Source organism: Cebus imitator, unplaced genomic scaffold, assembly GCF_001604975.1.
Source record: "Cebus imitator isolate Cc_AM_T3 unplaced genomic scaffold, Cebus_imitator-1.0 Scaffold227, whole genome shotgun sequence".
Classification (NCBI taxonomy): Eukaryota; Metazoa; Chordata; class Mammalia; order Primates; family Cebidae; genus Cebus; species Cebus imitator.
The window spans coordinates 496,501-521,210 of record NW_016107542.1 but is presented as its reverse complement, the minus strand read 5'-3'; the positions used below and the strand labels follow the sequence as shown (position 1 = coordinate 521,210).

Here is a 24,710-nt window from a genome sequence, read left to right as displayed (position 1 = left end):
TCCAATCTACTACCTTCTGGTTTTTCCTTGGAGTCATAAAAGCAAACATGAGCTACCCCATTTGTTCTCAAGGTTTTTCATCTATGGTAACAAAATGCATAACTACGACTTTACAAACCATAGTACAGGAGGAAAAACTCTTTCCCATATACAGAAGAGAAAACCAGAATAATAAGCAGCTCATCTTCATTATTTTTAGTTGTATGCTGTTGGTCTAAAAGATTCACTATTTTACCATGTTTATATCTTTATATCTCTGTAACAATATTGAATAGACTAAAGGCAACACACAGATCACACTTTAGGAACAATTACATCTATTTTCTCCATCTCAGATTCACTGGGGAAAAGGTATTACCTGACGCTGGAAATTGAGTAACCGAAGTGCTTTTAGTTCCACGGTTGCTTTGGTTCGTAAATCTGGTGGCAAAGAGCCAGGCAGATTTTCCAGTTCTTGTATTCTATGAGCTATGCGAGCCTGAAGTCTAAAGGAAATAATAAAACGGAGAAAGGGGAGCAGTGGAAATACACATTACGATTTAATCTTAAATAATAAACAATGACATTAGGTTTAACTTCAGAGCAAAACTTCCAGATACTGATAGTTGATTTCTGACACCCAACTAGCATCTCTGATGTTAAGCAGAGGAAAGTTACCTTTGCATTAATGCAGACAGGTATATGTTACTTAACAATCTGGCTTCTTGGGCTGGGCATGGTGGCTCACACCTGTAATCCCAGCACTTTGGGAGACCGAGATGGGCAGATCACGAGGTCAGGAGATTGAGACCATTCTGGCTAATGTGGCAAAACCTCATTTCTACTAAAAATACAAAACATTAGCTGGCCTGGTGGCACGCATCTGTAGTCCCAGCTACTCGGGAGTCTGAGGCAGGAGAATCACTCGAACCTGGGAGGCGGAGGTTGCCGTGAGCTGAGATTGCGCCACAGTACTCCAGCCTGGGCAACAGAGCAAGACTTTGTCTCAAAAAAAAAAAAAAAAAAAAAAATCTGGCTTCCTCCATAACGTCTATCTAACACCTGGGAAAGAAGGTTCACTCTGTATCTAGTGGGGAAGTCAAATGTTCTTGCTCACTCTTAACAAAGAGAGAAAGTAAGAGACAGGAACAACTGACCCGCTTCCTAACATCCAGCCAGCCAGCGTGCAGAGCTAAGAGGACAGACTTTTTTCTAACTTCTAGTTCAGTCCTAAAGCAACCAGGCCATTTGTCTCCCTTGCCAAGATGCTGATGACGACAGCCATTAAAGCAGAGTGAGCAAGAACAGTTTTAGGTGCTGATGCCACAGAAATCAGCCAACCCTAAACATTCAGAAAGAGCTCTGCCAACCACAACCACTTCCTCTGTAAGCAGAGCTTGCTGGAGAAAAGAAAACACAAATGAGGCTGTTTTTAAAAATCAGGGGCAGCAGTAAATAGTACTCAAAAACCAAGGGTTTCTAGAAAAGGATGTTGGGGATTCTTGCTTACACACCACCAAAAATGTAACTGCAGGTATTTCCGCATGATAAAGGCAGAGTAGAAAATAAAAGACCTCTCACTTTAGCTATTCACTTGGGATACTATTACTCTTAGATATATAAACTGCTGGTTTTAGAGTTCACCTGAATACTATTCTGACAAATAATTATATGTCATTTAAGCCTATTTTTAGAGCTACATCCCCCTAAATTTGGGGCAAACTGTCTTGAAATATATTTCAACAAAGAAAGAATAGTAATAAAATAAGTAATACATTAAACTAGGCTAATATTATAGCACTAAGTGCCTTTAATGCACAATTTTGTTTAACTGTCTCTCTCTCACACACACAGACACGCCTCCTTTCAGGTAAACGTTATGAAAATGGTCCCATTTTACTGAGGTGGAAAACCGAAGACACCTGGAGATACCACAGAGCTAGTAAAGAAGGGGACCAAGATTGGAACCTCCATTTGCCTGATACCAAAACCACCACAATGAAACAGTAGATAACTAAAATATACCTTCTGAGAACTTTCCGGGACTTCAACTATAAAAGTCGAAAATTAAGAATTCTGTTAAAAATTATGCACAGCCATAAAAAAAGAACCAAATCATGTCCTTTGCAGCAACATGGATGCAGCTGGAGGCCATTATCCTAAGCAAATTAATGCAGGAACAGAAAACCAAATACCGCATGTTCTCACTTTTAAGTGGCAGCTAAACATTGGGTATTCATGGACATAAAGATGGCAACAATAGACACTGGGGACTACTAAGCGGTGGTGGGGGGAAGGGCAGCCAGGGGTGAAAAACTATTAGGTACTCTATGCTCACTAGCTGAGTGATGGGATCAATTGCACCCCAAACCTCAGCATCACACAATATACCCATGATAAGAAACCTGTTCATGCATTCCCTGAATCTAAAATAAAAGTTGAAATTATTTTTAAAAATGAAGATTACAGTTTTTTTCCAACCATTACGATGTTGCCAGAGTGCAGAGCTGAGAGGATAGACTTTTTTTTTTCTAATTCCTGGTTCTGTCCTAAGGCAACCAGGCCATTTGTCCTTGCCAAGATGCTGATGACGACAGCCATCATTTTCATTAACATGGAAAAGTAAAACCTTCTGGACCTAAATGCTGCAGAATATCTTAATACTTCATATAACCCAAATATCAAAATGAGTGATTTCTTAAAAAACCTACAGTTGCTTAGTTTGGAAGGGAAATAAAATGTCATCATTTCAAAAAATTTAAAAATGGTAGTAAGGAAAATTATTTTTCAGGAACGTCACTAAAAATAATATCTATGACTGTTTCTTGTTTTAGGTGCTATATACATGTTATTGATTCTAATTTATTAAATAATTTGTCATAATGTGTTAGTATTATCATTGCTACCATGCTGTTGCTGTTTTTCATTTGTTTTTTTTTTCTTTTCATTTCATTTATTTATTATTTATTTATTTATTTATTTTCAGACGGTTTCTTGCTCTGTTGCCCAGGCTGGAGTGTGGTGGCCTCATCTCGGCTCACTGCAACCTCCGCCTCCTGGGTTCAAGCAATTCTTCTGCCTCAGCCTTCCATGTAGCTGGGACTATACGCATGTCCTACCACATCTGGCTAATTTTTGTATTTTTAGTAGAGACAGGATTTCGCCATGTTGGCCAGGCTGGTCTCAAACTCCTGACCTCAGGTGATCCAAGGGCATAGGCCTCCCAAAGTGCTGGAATTACAGGTGTGAGCCACTGTGCCCGGCCCATGTTATTGTTTTAACTACTCATACCAACACAAACAATAGCATTCTTAAATGGTTTAATCATTCAATGAAAGTTTTTTATTTCATACAACAATAATAAACTCATCATTTTACTCTTTTGGCAAAATTGTTCAAATCCTCCCAACTTTCCTTCACATTCCTTTTACTAGTGATACTCATGAGATTATTACTGTGGTTTTTAGTTTTCATTATATGAAACAGACTTCATTTACTCAACTCATTTTCTAAAATAATCCATGTAGCCCCAAATCTCTGGATACAGCAACAGATGATGCAGCTTAATAATCAGGATATAAAGAAAAAATCCACTATTGTTTTTTTTTTTTGAAATATATAATTTAAAGGGAAAAAAATAAAACAGAGACAACTTTACTTTTCCAGGTTAAGGCCATACCAAAGGAAAATTAAATATTATAGTGGCATAAGATCATGGCCAATGATTTGGTTATTCTTCCTTGGTTCTAGATTCCTTGCAGATCTTTCTTATTTGAATATCCTAGAACTCAAACTATCCCTTGGTATTCTGATTTACTCTCTTTGACAAGGTGAGTCAGATGCTAAATTAGAGGAATACCTGCTTAATCTTCCAAACAACGATGGAACTAGGACTCAATAAATAATCATCGGATAACAGGGTTGATAGGGTAGAGATTACATCACACTGAACTGGGAGGTGGGAAGCAGGGAAGTGGAGGGGAAATGAGGAGGTGGGGAGTGGGAACCTGGGGTAGATGGGGTACCATGTGACTAAGGCACTGGAGAGGGTGGGAGCAAGGGGGTACACTTCTCCCTGAAATGACTACTTCTCCAAGGAGCCTGGCTATTTGTCAGTGAATCTGATTTCCCCCACACAAAAGAATTCATCTTTTATGGAAAGGAGGTAAGAAGTACAAAGCGCAAACTCTAGGAGAAGAGGAAATGTAGACTCCAGAGTAAAATTATATGCATTTTGATTCAGCCATGGGGGATGAGTAGCCAAGGTACATGAGGGGCTTCTTTAACACAGAAAATTATATCTTTGTTGTTGTTAATAGAAATCTTCATTTTAAATAATGCTCCTCTCCAGACAATTTCATCTCCCCATCAATGAGATTCAGCAGGTAGTCTGATAAAGAGATTCAGGATTCTAAACTTCCCGAAACAACAACAAGATATAATACTGCATAACTGCAGGAGACTCATTTAGTGTCCTCACGAGTATAGAAAATTGATGCAGAATTAGGTCACTCAGGTTTTTCATACAGATTGAACAGTAAATCAAGAGGGGTTACTGTTCTGGCAAGAAAAAGAGTTCTATTAAAGGCATCAGATATTTGTTCAGGTCCAGAGGAGAAGTTTATGATTCCTGTAGGAGAGTTATTTGAACAGAAAATGACACTGGTACATTTTGTTCTTTCAAGGAGCTGAGTGACACTTTAAAAAGAGACTGTGTGTGACTTTTTGTAACTCTGCTGGTAAAGCAGCTATTGGCAATTTTTGAGACGGAATTTTCAGGATTGCAGTGGCGACAACGGCAGGACCCCCCAAAAAAAAAAAGAAAATCACCGGTAAGCAGCCTCTGCCTGCTCCCTGACATAAGGAGGATCCACTGCTCTTTGCATCCTAAATTCTGACTTGATACCAAAGAGGGCTGATGTAGTTCAGACACATTCTTCCCAAATAAACCCCTTCAAGTGTGAAATACATCTTCCATGCAAACATTTGTGGAATTAGTTTACATGCCAATGTGACGATTCCTGACGTACTTTTGATCAGGCATGTAACTCAATAGAAGAAAGCGAAATTAGGCACATTGAGAAGGCAACAGAAGTGTGCCAAAAAGAAAAACAAGAAAAGCAATACATGGAGATATCTGACACTTACTATGGAAGTAGTGAAGATCCATTACAAGAGAAAGGTGGCCAAAAAGAAAGGATCCCATTTAAGTGGGAGAATTGAACTAGAGAGCTTGTACAGAGCTGCTCCAAAGTGTTCATAGGTAGATATTTATTTATGCTATGAATGAAAAGGAAGGTCAATTTGTCAAAGTTCTGATTTTATGATGAACAAGGAAAAGCAGCCAACTGACTTAAATGTTAAAAAAATTTAAGATTCAGAAAATTTCCTGTCAAATTTCATAGACAAGGTAAATGATATTACAAGGCCCAAAGAAATTAACATCTGTGGAAGAATTTTTTCTGACAGATGATTTTTGCTCAAACTAAGTTTATCAAATTGTCAAAGAGGGTTTTTAGACCTTTCTGTAATCTTTGATGAGATGATGAAGATGCACTGGACCCTAACAGTCATCAAGGCTACAGGCTGGTAAGCCATTCTATTACAAAGGGTCAAAAGAAGAAAAAAAAAATAGTTTCTTTGTTGTCTTTTGCAAGTGCCTAAGAGACTTAATTTAACCCTTTTAAGGGATAAATTTAATCTCTGCAGTTGAATAACATATCTTCATATAGGCAGAAGCCAGCTATCACTCTGTAACCAAAGAATACAAACATGCCCCGTAACGTTTTCACTACAAAACTATGCTTCTTCTCTAGGTGGCCATGAGAAAACTCAGGCCAAAGGACCCACAACCTTTCTGGATTCAGAGTTATCCAGATCAGTCATTTCAAAAGTCACATGGCTTTACAAAGTAGTAGGCATTTAATCAAGCAATAATAATACTATGAAAAATAGCCATTCTCCACATTCTGTGATGCATATAATTTCAAAGATACCGACAGCATTTTTCATTGGTATTGGAGTTCAGAACAAAAGCTTTTTACACATCGGAATAGGCTAAATAGTACTACTTAATACTGTGCACTTTGGAAGACCATCCATTATGATCATCTCCCAAAAATGTCCTGAAATAAACTTATTACAAGAAAGTCCTGCAATGAAAATTCCTGAAAAAGTAATCAGGAACAATTAGGAGTTAGTAAAACAAAAAGTTAAAACACACTTGTGCACAAACACAAATCAGGCTGAAAAAAATTCTAGCTATAGAAAGCATGTCTCTTCTAAGGGTAGTTCACACAGTTTAACAAAGGTACTGGTAATTTAAATGGAAAAAAAGTGTTTTAACTAGGGAATTTATATAGAGCTTTTTCCTTTCCTAGGGTAGGAAAAAAATATTAACTCTTAGGAAGTCAGAATTTTAAAGTATCCACATGATACGTCTTCATTCTACTACTGACTTTTCCCAATACTTTTAGCTTTTTAAAAATTCAACAGCAACAGAGGAGGGGTGGAGAAAAAAAAATTCCACAGTAGCATACAGAATGTACGGCACATTAGTATATTGCACATGAATAGAGGAATATGCTAGTATTTGACCTTTTAACACATAGCAATTATTCACCCAGCAGAATCTGCCTATCAGCACTGAAATATCAGTTGAAGATGAGTATCTAGCTCTCTGGGACTACATGAAATAGTGGAAACAGCAATATAAAATCTCTTAACAGGTGATTATTAACAGTAATGAGAGTTGTTATGCTCTTCATCCAAAAAAAATAAACACATCTAATGGCAAGTTATTCTAATTTCTTTCAAAGTACCTTTCAAAGTTGGTAACTTAGTATTTTAGTCTAACAAATGAGTGATGTGCTTTTCAACAAAGATTAAGGTAATGTTTTAAAAGGGAGCCCAGCCATTGTTTACCAGCATTCTCTTTAATTTTTAAAGTCTAATTTTCCTTAAATTAAGAGGTATTTGGGAAATAATAGCTATTATTTACTGAATGTTTCAGTATCATTTTATCTTCCCAACACTATGACAGGCACCTGCTTTTAACTTAGGAGGAAACTGAGCGAAAAGAGACATAACTTGACCATGGTAAGAAGTTAATAATGACACAGTATGCTCTCTGGCAGACTCTAGAATCAACAATCTTAGCTATATTTTATCTTGACTTAATACCTACGGAACTCCCTTTTGGGTAGAGATTAACTATTCACAGGAGTCTTCTAACTACAGCCTGCAGGGCAAATTCTGCCTCCAGCCTTTTTGTAAAGTTTACTGAGAGGCAGCCAGCCCATTATTGTCTACAGCTGTTTTCGCACTGCAATGGTAGAGGTGAGTTGTGACAGAGACGGTATGGCCCCACAACGCATAAAATACTGATTATCTGGGCCTTTACAGAAAGGGTCTGCCAACCACTGATTCTGATAACTGGGCTGAGTCAGGTAAAAATTAAGGTTCTGGACCAATAATTAAAATGAGGACCTTGTATAAAGACACTTGCACGGGGTATACCCATAAAGCTGGATACACCATAGACACAAGTGAATTAAAACAAAGATTATACCAAATTACCAAAGTATGCTTTAGTAGAAATGTACCATTAACATGACAATCAGGCCAGTGCAACACACTCAACATCCCACCACCTCAGCCATTATTCAAGGACACAAGCACAAACAACGACAATGTATTCCATAATCGAAATGTGAGGCCATCACTTGGGTCCACAGGAAGTCCCCGCCGACTTTTGATCTTAAAAAACCCAAGTGCCTACCTCTGCACCTGGCGGGCCACAGGGGTGGATAAAAGTTTTCTGACTGAATGGGTGAAAATCAGAGTTTGGCCAACCAAGGGGGAAGCTCACCATCCTAGGCTTGGTGGCACTTGCTAGAACACAGCAGGTGAGTCGCTTTTTGGTGGGGTGCATTACCTGTATTCCCGCTCCTGCAGAATCTCCACCGGGTCCAGGCCTTGCGGTTTCTGGATGGGGCTGATTCGGCTCTGCTTCTGCTGCAGCTGAAGGATGGGCGAGGGCTGCCCCGGGGCCGGCTGCGGCACCGAGGGCCCGGGCACAGCGGCCGCGGGCGGCTGCGCGGCTGCAGGGGGCGCGGGCGAGGGCCGGCCGCTGGGCGCGGGCACCGGCAGCTTCTGCGGGGTGCTCGGGCCGCTCAGCTCCGGCCCCGGGCCTGCGGGACAAGAGCGACATGGGCAGCTCGGGCGGGACAGCGCCCCGCAGGCCACACCGGGTCTGCCCGCCGCCCCCCGGGGCCCAGTGCTGGGGACCATTAAGTGTCTTAAACACCTAAGGGGAGAGAAGGAAAAAAAGGAAGGCAAGAAAGAAGAGGAGGAGGAGGAAGAGGAGGAGGGAGGAAGAGGAGGAGGGAGGGTGAGGAGGGGAAGACTGAGAACGGGGTAACAGGAAAAAGAAAACGGAGAGGGAAAAAGACACAGAAAAAAAAAAAAAAGAATCTGGCATCTATCCCCATAGGGAAATGGCATTCACTAATGAACATGGGTGCAAATGATCCCAAAATGACTGTGACTCAATAAAACTAATTAAGGAAACTACTGCCAGCTTTTAATGTGGCTCTACAGTGGATGGATGGGTTTCTCTTTCTTTCTCTCTTTCTTTCTTTTTCTTTTCTTTTCTTTATTACAGGTGCATTCAGAGTTCAAAAAAAGAAAGGGGTTCATTCATGCAGCAGTCAGATGCAATTTGGATATGGTGCTAAAATGAAATCTTGCAAATTGCACCTCGAGCCCTTTTAGGACAGACCTCTATCCCAATCTGGACTAGCCCTGCTGTTGGAACCCAGGCTTTACAAACAGAGCAACAAGTTTATCAGTCTTCTGATGTGACACACACTCTTTCTTTTGAGGCCTATATAGCATATATCAGGTTTAATCAGTGAATCTTGGGAACTTAAATTTTTTCTTACTACATATTAGAAAGTATTTCTAAAAACATTCATTGTTAGCCAAAAAAATCTGCTCATTCCACCTAATAAAAACTAGCAAATATTAGGATTCAAGAGAGCATTATCCCATATTATCAGAATAAAACAACATGTAATCTTCAAGCTTATCAAAACGTATTGAATAAATTAATTGAAAATAATTTTCCACATTGAACTTCAGGAGTTTAATTACTAGGTACAGACTTAAATTTTTTAAGTGTTCCATTTCTCCTCCTAGAAAAATTTTAAGTTGCCTTAAAATTATAATTTTAATGATGCTACCAGATGAGTTAGTAAATTTTTTTAAAAGGAATCTCAGTAAACAGATGATAAAACCCAGAGCATTCTTCCAAGTTTTTTCTATAATCTAAGAAAAAATTCCTATTAAATGGTAACAAAAATAGTATATATACTTAAGAGCGATTTAATAATTAACCATACAACGACATACATTATGAAAAATTAAACACATTTATTCAATTTCCAACAATCACCAATTAGAAATGGGCTTAAAAGACAATACAAAGAAAGCTAAAAGCAAACATTTTGACAGAGGGAATATCAAGAATTAGAACAAACTGCTTAGGAAACTACAGTGTGTGTGTGTGTGTGTGTGTGTGTGTGTGTGTGTGTGTGTGTCTGTGTGTGTGCGTGTACGTGTGTGTGTGTGGTGTTACTGTTCTTCTCCCCTCCTTCTAAAATTAGGTAAAGATACAGAGATAGGTAAGATTTCTTCTTGAGGTAATTTGCAGCCCTGGTTCTATAGGTTGATGAAAAAAATCTTAGGAGGAAAATGCACTTCGTTTTATTTTTAATTTTAGGTATTGTAGATGTACCTCCATAATTTAGAAGTTTTTTCAACTAAGTACCTTCTTTTCTTATATAAAAGGTCTTTTATGTAATGCATACTTTTCATAATATTATACATTTAGAGTTCCTTTCATTCATATATAAGAAACCAATTTCTAAATATTAAATCTCAGGGTTACTATGCATTGGAATAAGTTACGGGGGAAAGTTTCAGAATATTTTTCCCTGGAGATCTTTAAAACAGGGTACATTTTTCATTTGGGTTGCTGTAGGTGTGATCCAGTCAAATCAGAGGAGATACAGATTCCTAACATTTATTTAAATTCCCTATGATTCTATGACTCGCCTTAAGAACCTTCAGAAGCTGGTAGAATTAAACATATTTGAAGACTTAGTATAAGCATAAGCATACTAAATCAGGAATTTAGTACATTTAGGTCCTCTAAAAGCCACCACCTTTAGGCCTTACTGATAATATCAGAAGAATTACTTTAAATTTAGCTCTCAAAGTGTTTTTCCTCAAAATCCAGAAATGCATCAACAAAAGCCATTAACACTGCAACCATCTTATAATTTCACTTGCTCTGGCTCTCTCTTCTTTAACATTACTGCCGATAAATAAATACCCATGCAGAAGACTATGAAGACTCCTTGAGGTATAGTCAAGTCACTATTTCTAAAACCACAGTTAATCAAAGAAAGGTACCAACCGTATCTGTCATCTCTGGTCCAGAATCTAGTCTTTGACTCCAAACTAGATCTGACAGATGCATGGACAGCCTTCATCAGGCACTAAATAGAAAGTCATTCCAATTTTGTTGATTCACCCTTAACACTGAGAGACAGAGGTTCAAACATCTACTTACATATTTCAGTTTCCAATTTAAAAGTACTCCAACTTGCTGTGCACTAAACAGGTACATTTAAACACCCTGTATCTTTCCAGAAAAAATGCTCTTTCACCTCAGCTGTATCACCTACTGGTTGTATGAGCCTGAGCAAGTTACTCAACCAATCTGTGGCTCCGTGTCCTCATCTACAGAATGGGGACAGTAGCCATGGCCACCTCGTAGGGCGATGGTGAAGACTCAGTGAGGTAAGTGTCTACATGCTCAACCCTCAGCGCTTGTCGTTTTATTGCCACCAAGGACAGGGAGGTGAAGAAGCCTCATTGACTCAGCTTTATTTTACAAAACAAAAACCACATGGCAAAAGAAGACCTTTCAGGAAATTTGGTACCCATAGCTGGCAACTTTGGGAGTACTCTTTTTCTATAGCAATTTCAAAGTGTTTCAACAGCTTAATATAACTCCTCAGCACAGATACTCGGAGGAGTCCACCTGCCATGTGCTCCCTGGAGTCTGCTACCAGAGCCACTTAGAAGCAAACTCCACTCCTAACTCAACACCACAAGTTCACTTACTGTGTGAGTCTATTTTCTCCTCCCTCTGACAGATTGTATAAAAACGACTACTTACAGAGCCTAGGGAACTGAACACAGCTTGCTGTAATTAGCCATGCCCAAAATCTAACTACCTATTCATTAGGTTTTATGGGTTTGTTTGCCTGGCTGGCTTTGCTCTCTATGGACAGAAACCAGCGCCTCAGCATCAGACATTGGTGGTCTGCTACTTGACAGGACTTTTCCCTGGTATCTTTAAATGGAAGACAAATCACATTCTTTAGCTTATCTCCTCCTCACTTCCCAACATAAACAATTTAGGCTTAATTGTCAGAGGCACAAAATGCCATCTGCTTTCCCTTCAGTCCTCACCTTAGGAGTCAAAGTAGAAAAACACTCTGGCCCTCCAGAAGGGAGTCCCAGCGCAGCTAAGGGAGGAGGGGACAGTCTTTATTGAATGTATCCTTATGCCTGATTTGAAGCAATAGGGCAACAAATGTAGTAAAATACGCAAGTCTCACATGCACAGAACTTCTAAGCATTCAGAGCTCCCACTTAGTCTTCTGGGATACAGGACATTTACGCAAATAAAAGATCTGTGCATTCAATAGGAATTTAAGTGGTTTCCACAGGTTGGAAAAAAACAAATGCAATAAAGTGTATTTAAACCGAGCACACAAAATTTCAGATATTAAAAAAAACACTTTTTTTCCTACCGTAAGGTTTCTCCCTCACCCCTCAAAAACCCCACATTTTTTCAGTTCCCATTTTTCTTTTTGCTTGACTCTCTGAAAGGAAAAGTGAATCAAAATGAAAAGAAAAATGATGGGTTAGATTTGAGTGGTGCCCACAGCAGGCAAGGGCACATTCTATCATGAGAGTGGCTGACATTTTGTAGGGAAACCACTGCAGAGTTACGTGTTCCATGTGCAATGCCTCGACTCCAGCCATAATTCTTTGCTGGTGGCTAGAGGATGATGTCACTTTTGGTGAATTATAACTTTGGAGTCAATTTGAGGCAGACCACCCCAGCCAAAAAGATTCTCTTCACACATGAGTAACACTAGGAAATGGAACAGAAGAAAAATGGGAACACAACTATCTCTATGTGTGTAATATCCTGAAATATTATCAGGGGTGTTTATAAGCAATTATATTTTATTTTATGAAAAGGAGATAAACAAGAAATAAAGACTAATATTAACTTTAAAAAGAAAATCATGCCTTGTTTGGACTTTTCTAAATGTCAATCTAAAAAAAAATTGTCTTTGGCAAGGAAAGTTATCTGTTTCCCTACGGAAACCTGAGATGTGGGGACAAGTTCAGCAACGCTGTCAAACGGAAGCGCCCTCTCAGTGACAGAAACGGGCTCATTCTATTTGAAGGAGATATCTTCTTTCCTTCTTCATTCATGTCTCCTTTGCACTCTTTCATAAAACCCTGCCTGCCCAAATATTGTCATTTCTAATGAAGCCCCAACTGTTGAAAATTTAAAAAGACATGAGCGGTGCGTAACAAAGTGAATTCCCTTTTATGACAGGCACCTGATGAGGGAAGATGTAGGTACTGGAGCCAGGTTAAAAAAAAAAAAAAAATAGAGCCCTCTCTTCTGAAAATGATCCAGAAAATGCGCTCAAGACTGGGCTTATTAGGACATGAGGCATTTATTATGTACAAGTGTCCAGATAAATGGAGCGTCATCGTTTAAATTTTACTACTTTGTTCAGTCACATTATTTTAACCTTAGATTAAAAAGGTTCTCAAACAAATCATTCCACTTCCTACATTCTCAAATGATATCTTGGAATCTTTTATTAGTGAGTCTAGGTCATTTTTAAAAATACCAATGCTTGGTGAGGTCTGCAATAAGGTGATATCCCAGGACCCACTGTGATGTATAACAGAGCATGCCCAGAGGACAAGTTCCCAGACCACTACCTTTTGGGAGTTCAAGTTCTGCTCCCTCCTCTCCATCAGCCTTCCAGGTAAAAGACAGTTACCAGCTGGCCTCTACTTGAAACTCTGCTAGTTAATACTCCTCACATACTGAGACATGGGATATAAAGAGTACCAATTTTGTTGACATTGTGTCCCAGAGTAAGAGGGAAAAGGCTCTAAGTAAGGTGCACAGACACTGTCTCTTTACACACAGAAGTAAAATGCTTGCATTTTGGTACACAGAATTTGGGATAGATTTTTTCCCCTTGTAATGAGCCTTTTTCCCATGAAGGAGCCAGTAAGGGAAAGTGGTTAATAACATGAGTTCTCAAGTCAAATTGCTGGGGTCGGAATCCGACTCTCCATCATTAGTTGTGTGACACCTGCAAAGGACTCATCACTGAGAATGGCATGTGAGCAGGCCGGAGGCGCCCAGAGAGGATAAGACACACACACGCATACATGTGCGCTTTTTTTTTCTATCTGCCTACATTCTCAAGAGCTGGAGCTTTGCAGTTTTAAAACCTCTGAATTCTTTTAGGGTTCTGCATTTGCTGCATAGTTTCTTGTATTACCTTTCCAGTTCCCAAAGCTCAGTCCTCTATGATCCTCCACCTACCAAATGCCTCCATGGTAGCCACACAGAAATCTGGAGATGAAATGATATTTTCTTGCCCTTTTAAAACCCATTGCCATGTTCTGAAAGTTTATGGTCCCCTCAAAATTCATACGTTAAAATCCTAATTCCCAGGGAGATGGTATTAGAAGGTGAGGCATTTGAGAGATGACTACTTCATGAGGGCAGAGTCCTCATAATTGGGATTAGTGCCCTTATAAAAGAGGCTCCAGCTGACTTGTCTCTTCTGCCATGTGAGGACACAGTGAGAAGGAAGCCATCTATGAGTCAGGAAGCAGGCCCTCACCAAACACTGAATATGCTGGTGTTTTGAAGTTGGAATTCCCAGCATTCAAAACTGCAAGAAATAAATTCACTGTTCATAAGCCACCCAGTCGATGACCTTTTGTTACAGCAGCTCAGACTTACTAAGACATGCATTCTTAATGTTATAACAATTAACAAGATAATATCTCCGTTAGGTAGGCCTACTCTTGGAGCTGCCTCTACCAGAAAATAAACATATACAAACTCAGTAGGCAGAGTATCAATTAAAAAAAGACTAATCTGAACTCTCTCCCATTGTACAAGTCCCAAAGCCCAGGAAGACTACCAACATCCCAAACTCATTGTTTGCAACAACCAGCATGTCAGAACTTCCCCAAATGAGTGGAAACCACTCAAAGGAAATGGTATCAACATCAAGCAAGTCCCTCATTCCCTGGAATCCAAAGCTTTCATTACAGCAGACCCATAAACTCTCTGCTTTTCTAGTTCTTTAACAAAACCCTTTCTAGAGAAAACAACCTTCATGGAAGATCACTCCACAGTCCCTTGCACCTCTGAAGTCTTGTCAATAAAATCAAAACAGAAGACCAGGAGGCCATGCAAAGGATTGTAGCATTTCTACCCATTGTATAATGTCATAGCTTCAGATTTCATCCCCAGATGTATGAGAAATAGGCCATGTAGAATCTGTTAGTCTATGAGGAACAAATGCTATTGATGTTTCTATCATGCAGTGCCTCTTACAATAATGATGATGAAAATAATAATTTAAAGAATAATCCCACCTGGGAAATCAACTCTGCACTCTCATGCTAGAAATGGCTTTTTCTGAGAAATTGGTAAGGAACATTCTTCCAAAGACTGAGACTTAAGATACACGACTTTGTCTTCTTTTGGATCTGAGTATCAAGGAACTCAAGTCTTCTTTGAAGCAAATACAGCAACTATGAGAGCTTTTGCAGCCCTACTTGCTTACCTCAATTTCTTATTTTTTTTTCTATTTTCTCTTATTTCTGATTTTCTATTCAGAATTATTTTATAACAGACAAGCTTCTTGTAAGCCTCTCCAGATGTTCTTCATAACAAAAAGGGGTAGAAATAAACCAACAAATATAAAATGGCTCTACTGGGGCTGATTTGAGAAGTGAGTTTTGGGGATGAAATGCACTAAGTCCAGAGGTTCTTAACCTTGGGTGTGTGGATGGGCTTCCAAGAAACCTTGAACCTCTTGAAAGAGAATGCAAAATCACGGGGGCTTTTTCCCTAGGTCTGCAGCTTGCACAAGCATCTCTTAAGGTTAAGAAACACTACCCTAGGTCTCAACAGCAGGGGGAGACCAAGAATCTTAGCCATCTCAGTGGAGCAATAGAGAGCCTGCGAGGTATGACAAAAGGCTACGTCAGCCCTGGGCTTGTACCAAGCCAGTGTTTTGGTGTGTGAGCAGTCTTTCTTATCTGAGTTGGACCATGGCATTATTCATTCGGTTGCGTATTAACCTACCAGATGGCCTGTTGTAGTTAACAAGGGCCGGCTGCTGTTGCTGCGTCTGTGGTTGTGGTGGCTGCTGCTGCTGCTGCTGCTGCTGCTGTTGCTGTTGCTGCTGCTGCTGCTGCTGCTGTTGCTGCTGCTGTTGTTGCTGCATGCCAGGCAACGTCCTTTTCCCCTGGACTGCAAGCTGCAGCGTTTCGGGGAGGGGCTGGCCCCGGGCCAGCATTTTATAAGCTAAAATCTGAGCTCGAAGCTGATGCAGCTGGACGGGACTGAAAGGTGAGGGACCTCTGCTGGGCTGGCTCATGGCCTGTGGATCACCCGGGATGAGGGGCCCTGGCTGGCTTGGTGGCATTTGAGGTGGAGTTGGGCCTCCTCCAGACATTGGGCTGGAGACGTGCTCTGGGGCTCCCAGCGGAGATGGGTGCGGTGACAGATAACCTAAAATTAAAAAACGCAAAAGGAAATCACAGGCTGCCCCTGACAACCCCGAAAGAGAGATTCCCAGAATACTCTAATAATTGTCTACAACACTGTCTGATAGAAATTTAATAACATATAATTAATTATATGTATAATTTATTAAGTATATGTAGTTTAAAATTTTAGTATATTAATATGTGCTTTATATATATGTAAAATTTAAAATTTTCTAGTAGCTACTTAAAAAGGTTAAAAAAAAGGTTAATTTAAATAATACATTTTATTTAAACCAACATATCCAAAGCATCATTTTAAAATGTAAAAATTGGCCGGGCGTAGTGGCTCACGCCTGTAATCCAAGCACTTTGGAGGCCAAGGCGGGCAGATCACCTGAGGTCGGGAGTTCAAGACCAGCCTGACCAACGTGGTGAAACCCTGTCTTCAAAAAAAAAAAAAAATTAAAAAGAAAATGTAAAAATTGTTGGTAAGATATTCTACATTCTTTTTTTTTTTTTATACTAAGTCTTTGAAATCCACGAAATATTTTGCACTTAAAGCACAATTCGAACCAATCACGCTTCAAGTGATCAATAGCCACACGTGTCCTAGAAGGGAAACTATTAGTGGTTGTTGTTCACCTAAAAGAAAGGCACCAGGGGACAGCACTGTATGGTAAAAGTAGCTCCAACTGGGAGACAAAACCTGATGGTGCCTGATATCTCTCAATGGGGAATAAAGAATGTCTTACGTGGAGAGCAAACACTTGGTTTATTATTATGCATGTTATGAATAACTTGCAATTATTGAATGCCTATATGTTGTAGGCACTATGCAAGGAGTTGACTTGCACTCAACTCTCACAGTTGGGTTCTCCCTAGAAGCAGAGCCTCATTTAAGGACTGATTACAGGTAATTTACTGGGAAGGTGCAGGGACACCAATAGGCATACGAAAAGGTAATATGAGGAAGGGAAGGCAGGCAATAAGGGGAATATTATCAAGCCAGCTGCCACAGTGGGTGCCTAAAGATTAATTCAGTGCAGAAACTCTGGAATATATGGTAAATAGCTTGCCTCCAAATTATTCCAGGAAAGGGGCAAAGAAGCTGGGGTATTTATCCTCCTACAATCAGCAGTCACTTAAGTCACTAGTTATGACTAATGCTCTAGAGGTTATTATCCTCCAGGGACTTTGCCATATGTGGGAAAGGTAGGTGTCAGTAGATGGAAGTAAACAAAGATGGTGGTTTTGGGCACAGGAAATCAGGCTGGTGGGGGTATAGAAGTTGTAAGAGGAATCAAGAAGATATGGGTAGAACATACATTATTTCTTTAATCCTTACAACAACCGTAAAAGATATATACTGTTACCATATTTTTTCAAATGAGAAAAATGAGGCTTAGAGAGTAAACCAGTTACCCAAAGTCACACAATTAACTCTTGGCAGCTTCAAGATTTAAACCAAGGTCCGATTTCAATGCATATGTCCCTTCCGTGATCTAATATAAATTTGGTTATATGAAAATAAGTCAGGAACTTGAAAGTTTCAAAAAACCTTCTAGAGACACTTATGTATGACATTACATAAAAGTGAGAGTAAACTGTTTGGTTTATAAGAAATCTAAATGGGAAATTTAAGAACACTTTTCTGGGGAAGAAAAAATCAAAATGCACAAAAAACTTCAAGGGACTTATTTCAGGAGATGACCTGCATAACTTGGCCGTAGAATTCCTAGAAAAACATACAGCTGAGCATTGTTGGAGGGAGATCCAAGATGAAGGAGAGAACGAACTGGCCTACAGCAATCCAAAGGTGCCCTTGAGTTGAAACAAAGTGCCAATTAATCAAGTCAAAGGTATCCCAGGACACAGCATTACATACATAGATGAAAAGTCTCTGCCCTTTAATAAATGTAATCGTGTCACAGTTCTCACAAAGGTCTTCACATAAGTGTTTACTAAATTCCTGCCACGTGCTCAAACCTATGACAAGTTGAACTGAAAGAGCTCTGTGCATCTGCAGAAATCAGAGGCCTGAGAATATATAACCACCACCAACTGGGGATTCGGCATCATAATTCACAAGACCAAAGAAAAGAAAAGATTCCGTTACTTTTATCTCCAATTGTCATTTGAAGAGGGAGACAAATTTACTGTGATCCCCTAAACCAAGAATGGGTTTTGCTCCATTAACTAGTGAGAAGTAGAACTCTATTCAGGGAAATCCTGCCCTAAAGGGAAATAGAAGAATTGCTCAATTTCATTCCACAAATCCCTACTCCATGAGGAAGCACCAACACCATGCAGTGATTAGGGTTTGAGTTGGTTATATAAATTAGCCAGGAAAATTCCCTTGAAAGCCTGCAAGACTAGCAGAAATTTAAATCCCAACATGTTGTTAATATAACAATGAAGATGTAGAGAATTAACAGACACTTAACTTCAGCATTAACATTCTTCTTCTTTAATAAGGCTTACATTAACCCCTTAATTGTAATGTTAGTACAAAATGGTAGCCTGTTCATTATGACTTCTTTCCACCAAAGGGGGAAAATCTTTCCACCAAAGCTACTAAGATTTTCACAGTAGTAGAGATACTACCAGAGATTAAAATAAGTCATATGTTTCCTGATTTTTGGTCTTTCCTATTTCCTATGGTCATCGATTACAAGCTCACTCATAGCAAATCATTAAGACGCCTAATACAATGAACCAAAATATTAGGCAATCTAGTCTAAATTCAACTGTATAACACTATTTATTAAATCACTCTTTTAAACTATGAACAAGGCAACATTATGAAGGTGAGACAGATTAAGCATAAGAATTCAAACTCTGAAAAAAAAAGATCCTGGTGTGTTTGGTGTCAGTGACAAAATTAAAAAAAAAAAAAAAAAAAAGAACCTGGTCACTGGAAAATCAATACCAAAAAAATTCTTACCTCAAATTTGATCAGAAGAAATTGGAAGTGAGAAGATTATTTCCCAGATTTTGCAGGAGATGTGAACAGAATCATTCTGTCACAGTATGGTATTAAAAATAGAGACTTTTATTTCTGCATGAATAGCATCCCATAAAACTTGAAGAAAAACAGAATCTAAGTGATACAACAAAATCACATATTTTGGTAATTATCTTTAGTTGAAAAAACAGAGTGAAGAAATTGCCTGAAACTGAATATACATTTGTCTGCAAGATGACAGTGTTGATGCAGATTCTGCTCTTTTGGAATCTTGTTTGATTTGCTCATTTGAAAGTAGTCAAAAAGTGGTAGTTTTCTTTCCCTAGTCTTCAAGGACCATTATCTCCCCAGTTTCACCTTGCCTCAGAGAGATGCAATAACCTCTCTCCTATTAGTAATCTTAAATTTCTAAATGCCAATTTTATATGAATTTTCTCTTCACACACACACACACACACACACACACACACAATACTTAAATATTATACACCTGCCTTTGAAGGGTTTCTAGCCAATGGACTAAAAATTTAACAGTGTTATCATTGGGACCATAAGGTATACAATTCAGTATTTATTGAAGGAAATGGCTTTGCTTCTTGACCAATACCCTAAAATAACCTAAAAGGTTGCTAGGTAGTTAAAGCTAGCAGCCTTCCAATCAATACCACATCTCTCTGTTCCTGTGTGTTTAGATTAATAAATGGCTTTTTACAATGAGTTTTTTAAAGATACGTGCTATTACCAAGTCTAGATTCTTTTTAGATCATTATATAAAATAGGACTGCATTATACTAATACAACTTTATTCAAAAATATACCCTTAAATAACTCATTCCTCAGCCTATAATGCACTTTACTATTTTAGAGAATATTACATGTTAATTCTGATTCCCTTTAATGCAGACCTTTGCATTTAAAGTTATTATACCTCATTGAAATTATATAAAAGTTGAGCTCTATTTTAAATTGTAGACTCTTTAATACACAAACTTCCACACCTAATTGAACAAAGTTTACTAATATCGATATCGAGACGTGCTAGATATCATGCCAAGTGCTGCAGACTCCAAGATAAATAAGACATCATGCCTAAGTTGGAGAGGAGCCAAGCAATCACAGAAATAAAAGTGAATACGCTCTCAATTACGATTTGTGCATTTAAAGTATTTTCTGTTTTCAGGTTTTCCTAGGACTCCTCTATTAGAGTTACTGCAATGACAGTAACAGAAATAGTAAGCGCATGGCTTCAAGAATCAAGAAATATTACTCATGTATACTTCCCAGGTATTAAAAATAAAGGTATAAGGTCAGGCATGGTGGCTCACACCTGTAATCCCGGCACTTTGAGAAGCCGAAGCTGGTGGCTCACCTGAGATCAGGAGTTCGAGACCAGCCTGGGAAACATGGTGAAATCCTGCCTCTATCAAAAATACAAAAATTAGCTGGGTGTGGTGGCACACACCTGTAGTCCCCACTACTCGGGAGGCTGAGGAAGGAGAATCACTTGAACCCGGGAGGCGGAGGTTGCAGTGGGCCGAGATCATGCCACTGTACTCCAGCCTGGGTGCCAGAGGGAGCCTCTGCCTCAAAAAAATAAATAAAGGTATATATTAGCTCTACAGACACATGTGGCCCTTCAAATTTAAATGATAAGCCTAGAAATGTTGTCTCACTTCATTCATAACAGTGAATGAGTCAAATTTTTTATTCTTGTACTGCAAAAAGCCCCAGTGCTTTAGACTGCTTTTCTGACATGGTCAAAATTCTGTGAGTTATCTGCAATAATTATGCCTGCCTGACACCAAAATTCAGATCAGAGTCTGGAATGTTCAAAAGCCTGTTCACATATTAGTGGAGAGGCACTCACTCCTATGCCTCCATGACTTGCCTATTTACATCTCAAAAAGAAAACAACTGAGCATAGATTTCTCTAAATCCTCACAGCCAAAAGTCTTCCCTTGAGTGGACAGATATCTGATCATGGATAGAGGAAACACACACACTAATGACATAGGATTATATATAGCAATACAATAAACCTTGAATGAGAGTATCTCTACATATTAATATTAATTAGTGCTAGATTAACTCATGCCCGACACATGTTGAAATGACCACACAATGATTCTGAAATCAGGCTACAGTGTATTAAAAGGCTCTGAAGTACCTGAATATGTTTTCAACAGTGAGGAAACGAAAGAGAACATGTTACATATGAAGAAGAAAAGAAATATGCTATATACTGATTTATCCATTGTTGTGAATCAAATTGTGTTCCCCTCCTCCAAATATGTGGTAGTCCTAACCCCTAGTACCCGAGAATGTGATCTTTGAAAGAGTATTTTTGTAGATGTAATCACATTCAGATGAGGCCATACTGCATTAGGGAAGGCCCTAATCCAATGAATGGTCCCCATAAAAAGAAGAAAATCTGGACACAGACAGACACACAGGAAAAATATCCTGTGGACACTAAGGCAGAGATTGCAGCAATGCATCTGCAAGCCCAGGAATGCCAAGGATTGCTGGCAACCACCAGAAACGAGAAGAAGCAAGGAAGAATTCTTCTCTAAAAACCTTCAGAGAGAGCACGGCCCTGCTGACGCTTTGATTTTGGACTTTGCCTCCAGAATTATAAGAGAATACATTTCTGTTTGTGGTAATTTGCTATGGCAGGCCTAGCCACCCACCAGAAATAACACGTAATTCCACTGCCAGATAAAGCTGCCTTATAGACAATGGATAAGCATGCAACTCAAGGGACACAGGTGGTTCACCTTACCTTCACATCTAGGCTGTTGCTGGGAAGCAGGCCTAGATTCTCTTCCTGGCCCTGTCACTGATTGGGCATATAAACTTAGCAAAACAAAGTAAATTCTCCAGCTTTATCTTCTCCATCTATAAAACTGGGATAACATAATTTACCTTAAAAGACCACAATAAAGTTTCTGGATAAAGTACGTAGAGCACTTTGCAGAGTGCTTGGACACATGGTGGCTAGAAAAATTACTAGCACTTTGGAAATAAAATTCCCCATATAAATCATCAGGTTGTATTGGTGAGGACAGAGGTAGATTTCTTTAAGGAAAAGAAACCTGCTGGATTCAATCTTCCTTAGACACAGTCTTTGAAAGTCACAATTAAAATATCCAATAGGAAAGACTGAAAGACTATGCTAGGGAACCAGTATCAGGTGTGTAGCTGGCACAAACCTTGACTATGTGGATCCATTGGACTCTGGGGAGGGCCCATGCCCGGGTGAGGTGGTCGCATACCCGTGCCCTTCATGGATCCACAATGGATGTCTTCTACAATCCCCTTGTCATGCATACCATCGATGGGCTGAAACATTTAAAGGGCATCAGTTAGACACCTCAGCAAACTATCTGTAAGTCAAACGTTCAGTCTTTAAACATTGGAGGGTTTTTGGTTTTTGTTCTTGTTTTTTTTTTTTTTTGGTAATATCAAAAAGGGCAATGAAAATGAAATCCTGGTCACAAGGTAGACAAATACAGGCTATTTTTCCATACCCTTGTAAGTAATCTTGAAACCTGTTATATGTTGAAGTTAGTCTGTAAGTTTGAAGGAAGGCTGTATGACATATCTGTGATGATCCAGTTTTTGGTAATTTTTCTTCATTGGAAGGGAAGGAACTATGGAAAGTTGAAAAGTTGAAACCGCAGGGTTCCATGGCAGTTGGGAAGAGAGAAACAGACGGGACAGAGCTGTAAACAGGGGGTGAATACTGAAAGGGAAAGAGTGTGCAATGGATAAAGTTATACTACAGAGGGAGGAGGAATGGAAAAGGTTAAAGGCACAGTTTGGAAATAAATAATACAGAGGCCAGACCCAAAACTTGAGGCCTAATACGTGACAGACATGCAATAAATAGCTATTGAATCGACATTAATCCAATCCAGAGCTGGGCAATGGAGTATGTGTTTGAAAAAGGAAAAGTCTATTCCTCCCCAAACTGTAATAGCAATTTTCAAAACAGCCTGAAAGAAATATTTCCAGGAGTTTATAGAAACCAAATGACTTCAAGCAAGAAAGTATGAGTGTTTGCAGTTTTGGAGAAAAGAAAGTTAATTTCTGCAGAGTCAAACGTATGCACTTGAAAAGAGGAAAAATGTGTCATAAAGAGGATGTTCGGTAGAAAAATGGGAAGAATCTGGTATAAAGAGTGTCACTGAGTCTGTTAAATAGTAATAATAGAGAGGAAATCAACGCAACGCAGCAGATGTATTTAGGCCACTTGTTTATTTATTTCCAGTAATGTTGAAAAGCAAAAAGCTGAAGCCTCAGAGGGAGAAGGAAAAACAAGACAAGAAATAAAGCTGCCTATAAAAAGAGTGGAAAAAAGTGAAGGCATCTGGTCAGCAGGTGTGAGCTCTAAACCCTCACCATGTCCTCACGCAGGAAACTATCGGAGGGGCTGGGGCTAAGGAGAAGCAGGGTGGCAAAAAAAAATGCAAAACTCAAAAAACGCGAGCAAAGCAAAACAAAAAGAGGGGGTATTTAAGAGGGTAGAGAATATGAAAAAGTGTGATGAAAATGCTAGGATATAAAATGAAGGGATCAGAAAAGAAAACAATTAATAAACACAATCCAGGAGAAAAACATAACACTGACCCAACACTCACACATTGAATTTTTAAGTGGTTAAACAATAATAAACTTTAGCTAAGTATTTCCTTCACATTTTATCTTTCATTTTGAAGGTGAGACATCTTCAAATTATTCGGAAATTATGTGAACCACTTAGATGAAGGTTTACAAGTCATTGATCAGATCTAGAATATAGGTCCCAAATTAAGGTAATCTAAGCACAAAACAATTTAAGGAATTGGATATGTCAATATGTTCAATAAGTCCCCTGAAAAATATGACATGGAAAACAAGCAGCTTTATTTCTCTACATCTCTGACAAGCTAACAAATTCATTTGTTTAAAAAGGAGAGAGAAAACTAGGGAATATTATACAGATACCCATAATACATTGTTAAATGAAAAAAGAAAGTTTTGGAGTAATTAACAGAGACACTATGATTCTATAATAGTAAAAGAAAAGTAACAAAAAAAAAATCACACCAGTATGTACATATCTGTGCTTATACAGTGTTTTTAATGAACATAGAGAAAAGACACAAAAAACATGAACAACAAGCTGTTACTTGGGGTGAAGGTAGGATTACCTGTTTATCTCTGTATTGTTTTCCTTTTCAAAATAATCATATATTACTTTCTTGATTTGAAAATCATCAAAAACAATAAAAACACAAAAAGAAAAAAAAAATCATCAAATTACAAAATTTTTAACAAAAAGATCTTTCCTTTTGGGCTCTGATGCCCTCCCCTAAAACTGACCTAAAGTTCTAGGTAACTAGAGGAAAGACTTGCTGTTTTCTGTAGCAATCTTTTTGTTTTAAGCCAGGATCTTCCACAGCTTATCTACTATATGGTTCATTTTTATGTGTCAGCCTGACCGGGCCTCAGGTGCCCAGATAATTATTAAATATTCTTTCTGGGTATGTCTGTCTGGGTATTCCTGGATGAGTTTATCATTTGAATTGCTAGACTGAAGAAACCAGATTGCCTCCAGCAATGTCAGTGGGCCTCATACAAAATCCATGGAGGTCCTGAATGGGAAAAAAAAAACAAAAAAACAAAAAGCCAGAGGAAAGGAGAAGCTTTCTCTCTGTCTGACTGCTTGAGCTGGCTCTTCTCTTACCCTCAGACTGGGACTTACTCCATTGACTCTTCTAGCTCTTTGGACTCACACTAGAACTCACATCATCAGTCCTCCCGGTTCTTAGGCCTGTGGACTCAGACTGGAACTATA

At 38.9% G+C, this 24,710-nt stretch overlaps 1 protein-coding gene across 5 annotated transcripts in view; it reads right to left on the bottom strand.

Annotated features, from left to right (window-relative positions):
- The window catches only part of SMARCA2 (SWI/SNF related, matrix associated, actin dependent regulator of chromatin, subfamily a, member 2), a 180,284-nt gene that overhangs the window by 140,626 nt on the left and 14,948 nt on the right, over positions 1–24,710 (bottom strand). For all 5 annotated transcript variants that reach the window (XM_017496952.2, XM_037727292.1, XM_017496954.2 and 2 more), the window contains exons 3-6: positions 22,081–22,210; positions 15,497–15,925; positions 7,916–8,171; positions 359–485 (exon numbers count right to left, since the gene is read on the bottom strand). In XM_017496952.2, coding sequence (XP_017352441.1) covers positions 359–485; positions 7,916–8,171; positions 15,497–15,925; positions 22,081–22,210 — 942 coding nt within the window. The remainder of the gene's footprint in view (positions 1–358; positions 486–7,915; positions 8,172–15,496; positions 15,926–22,080; positions 22,211–24,710) is intronic.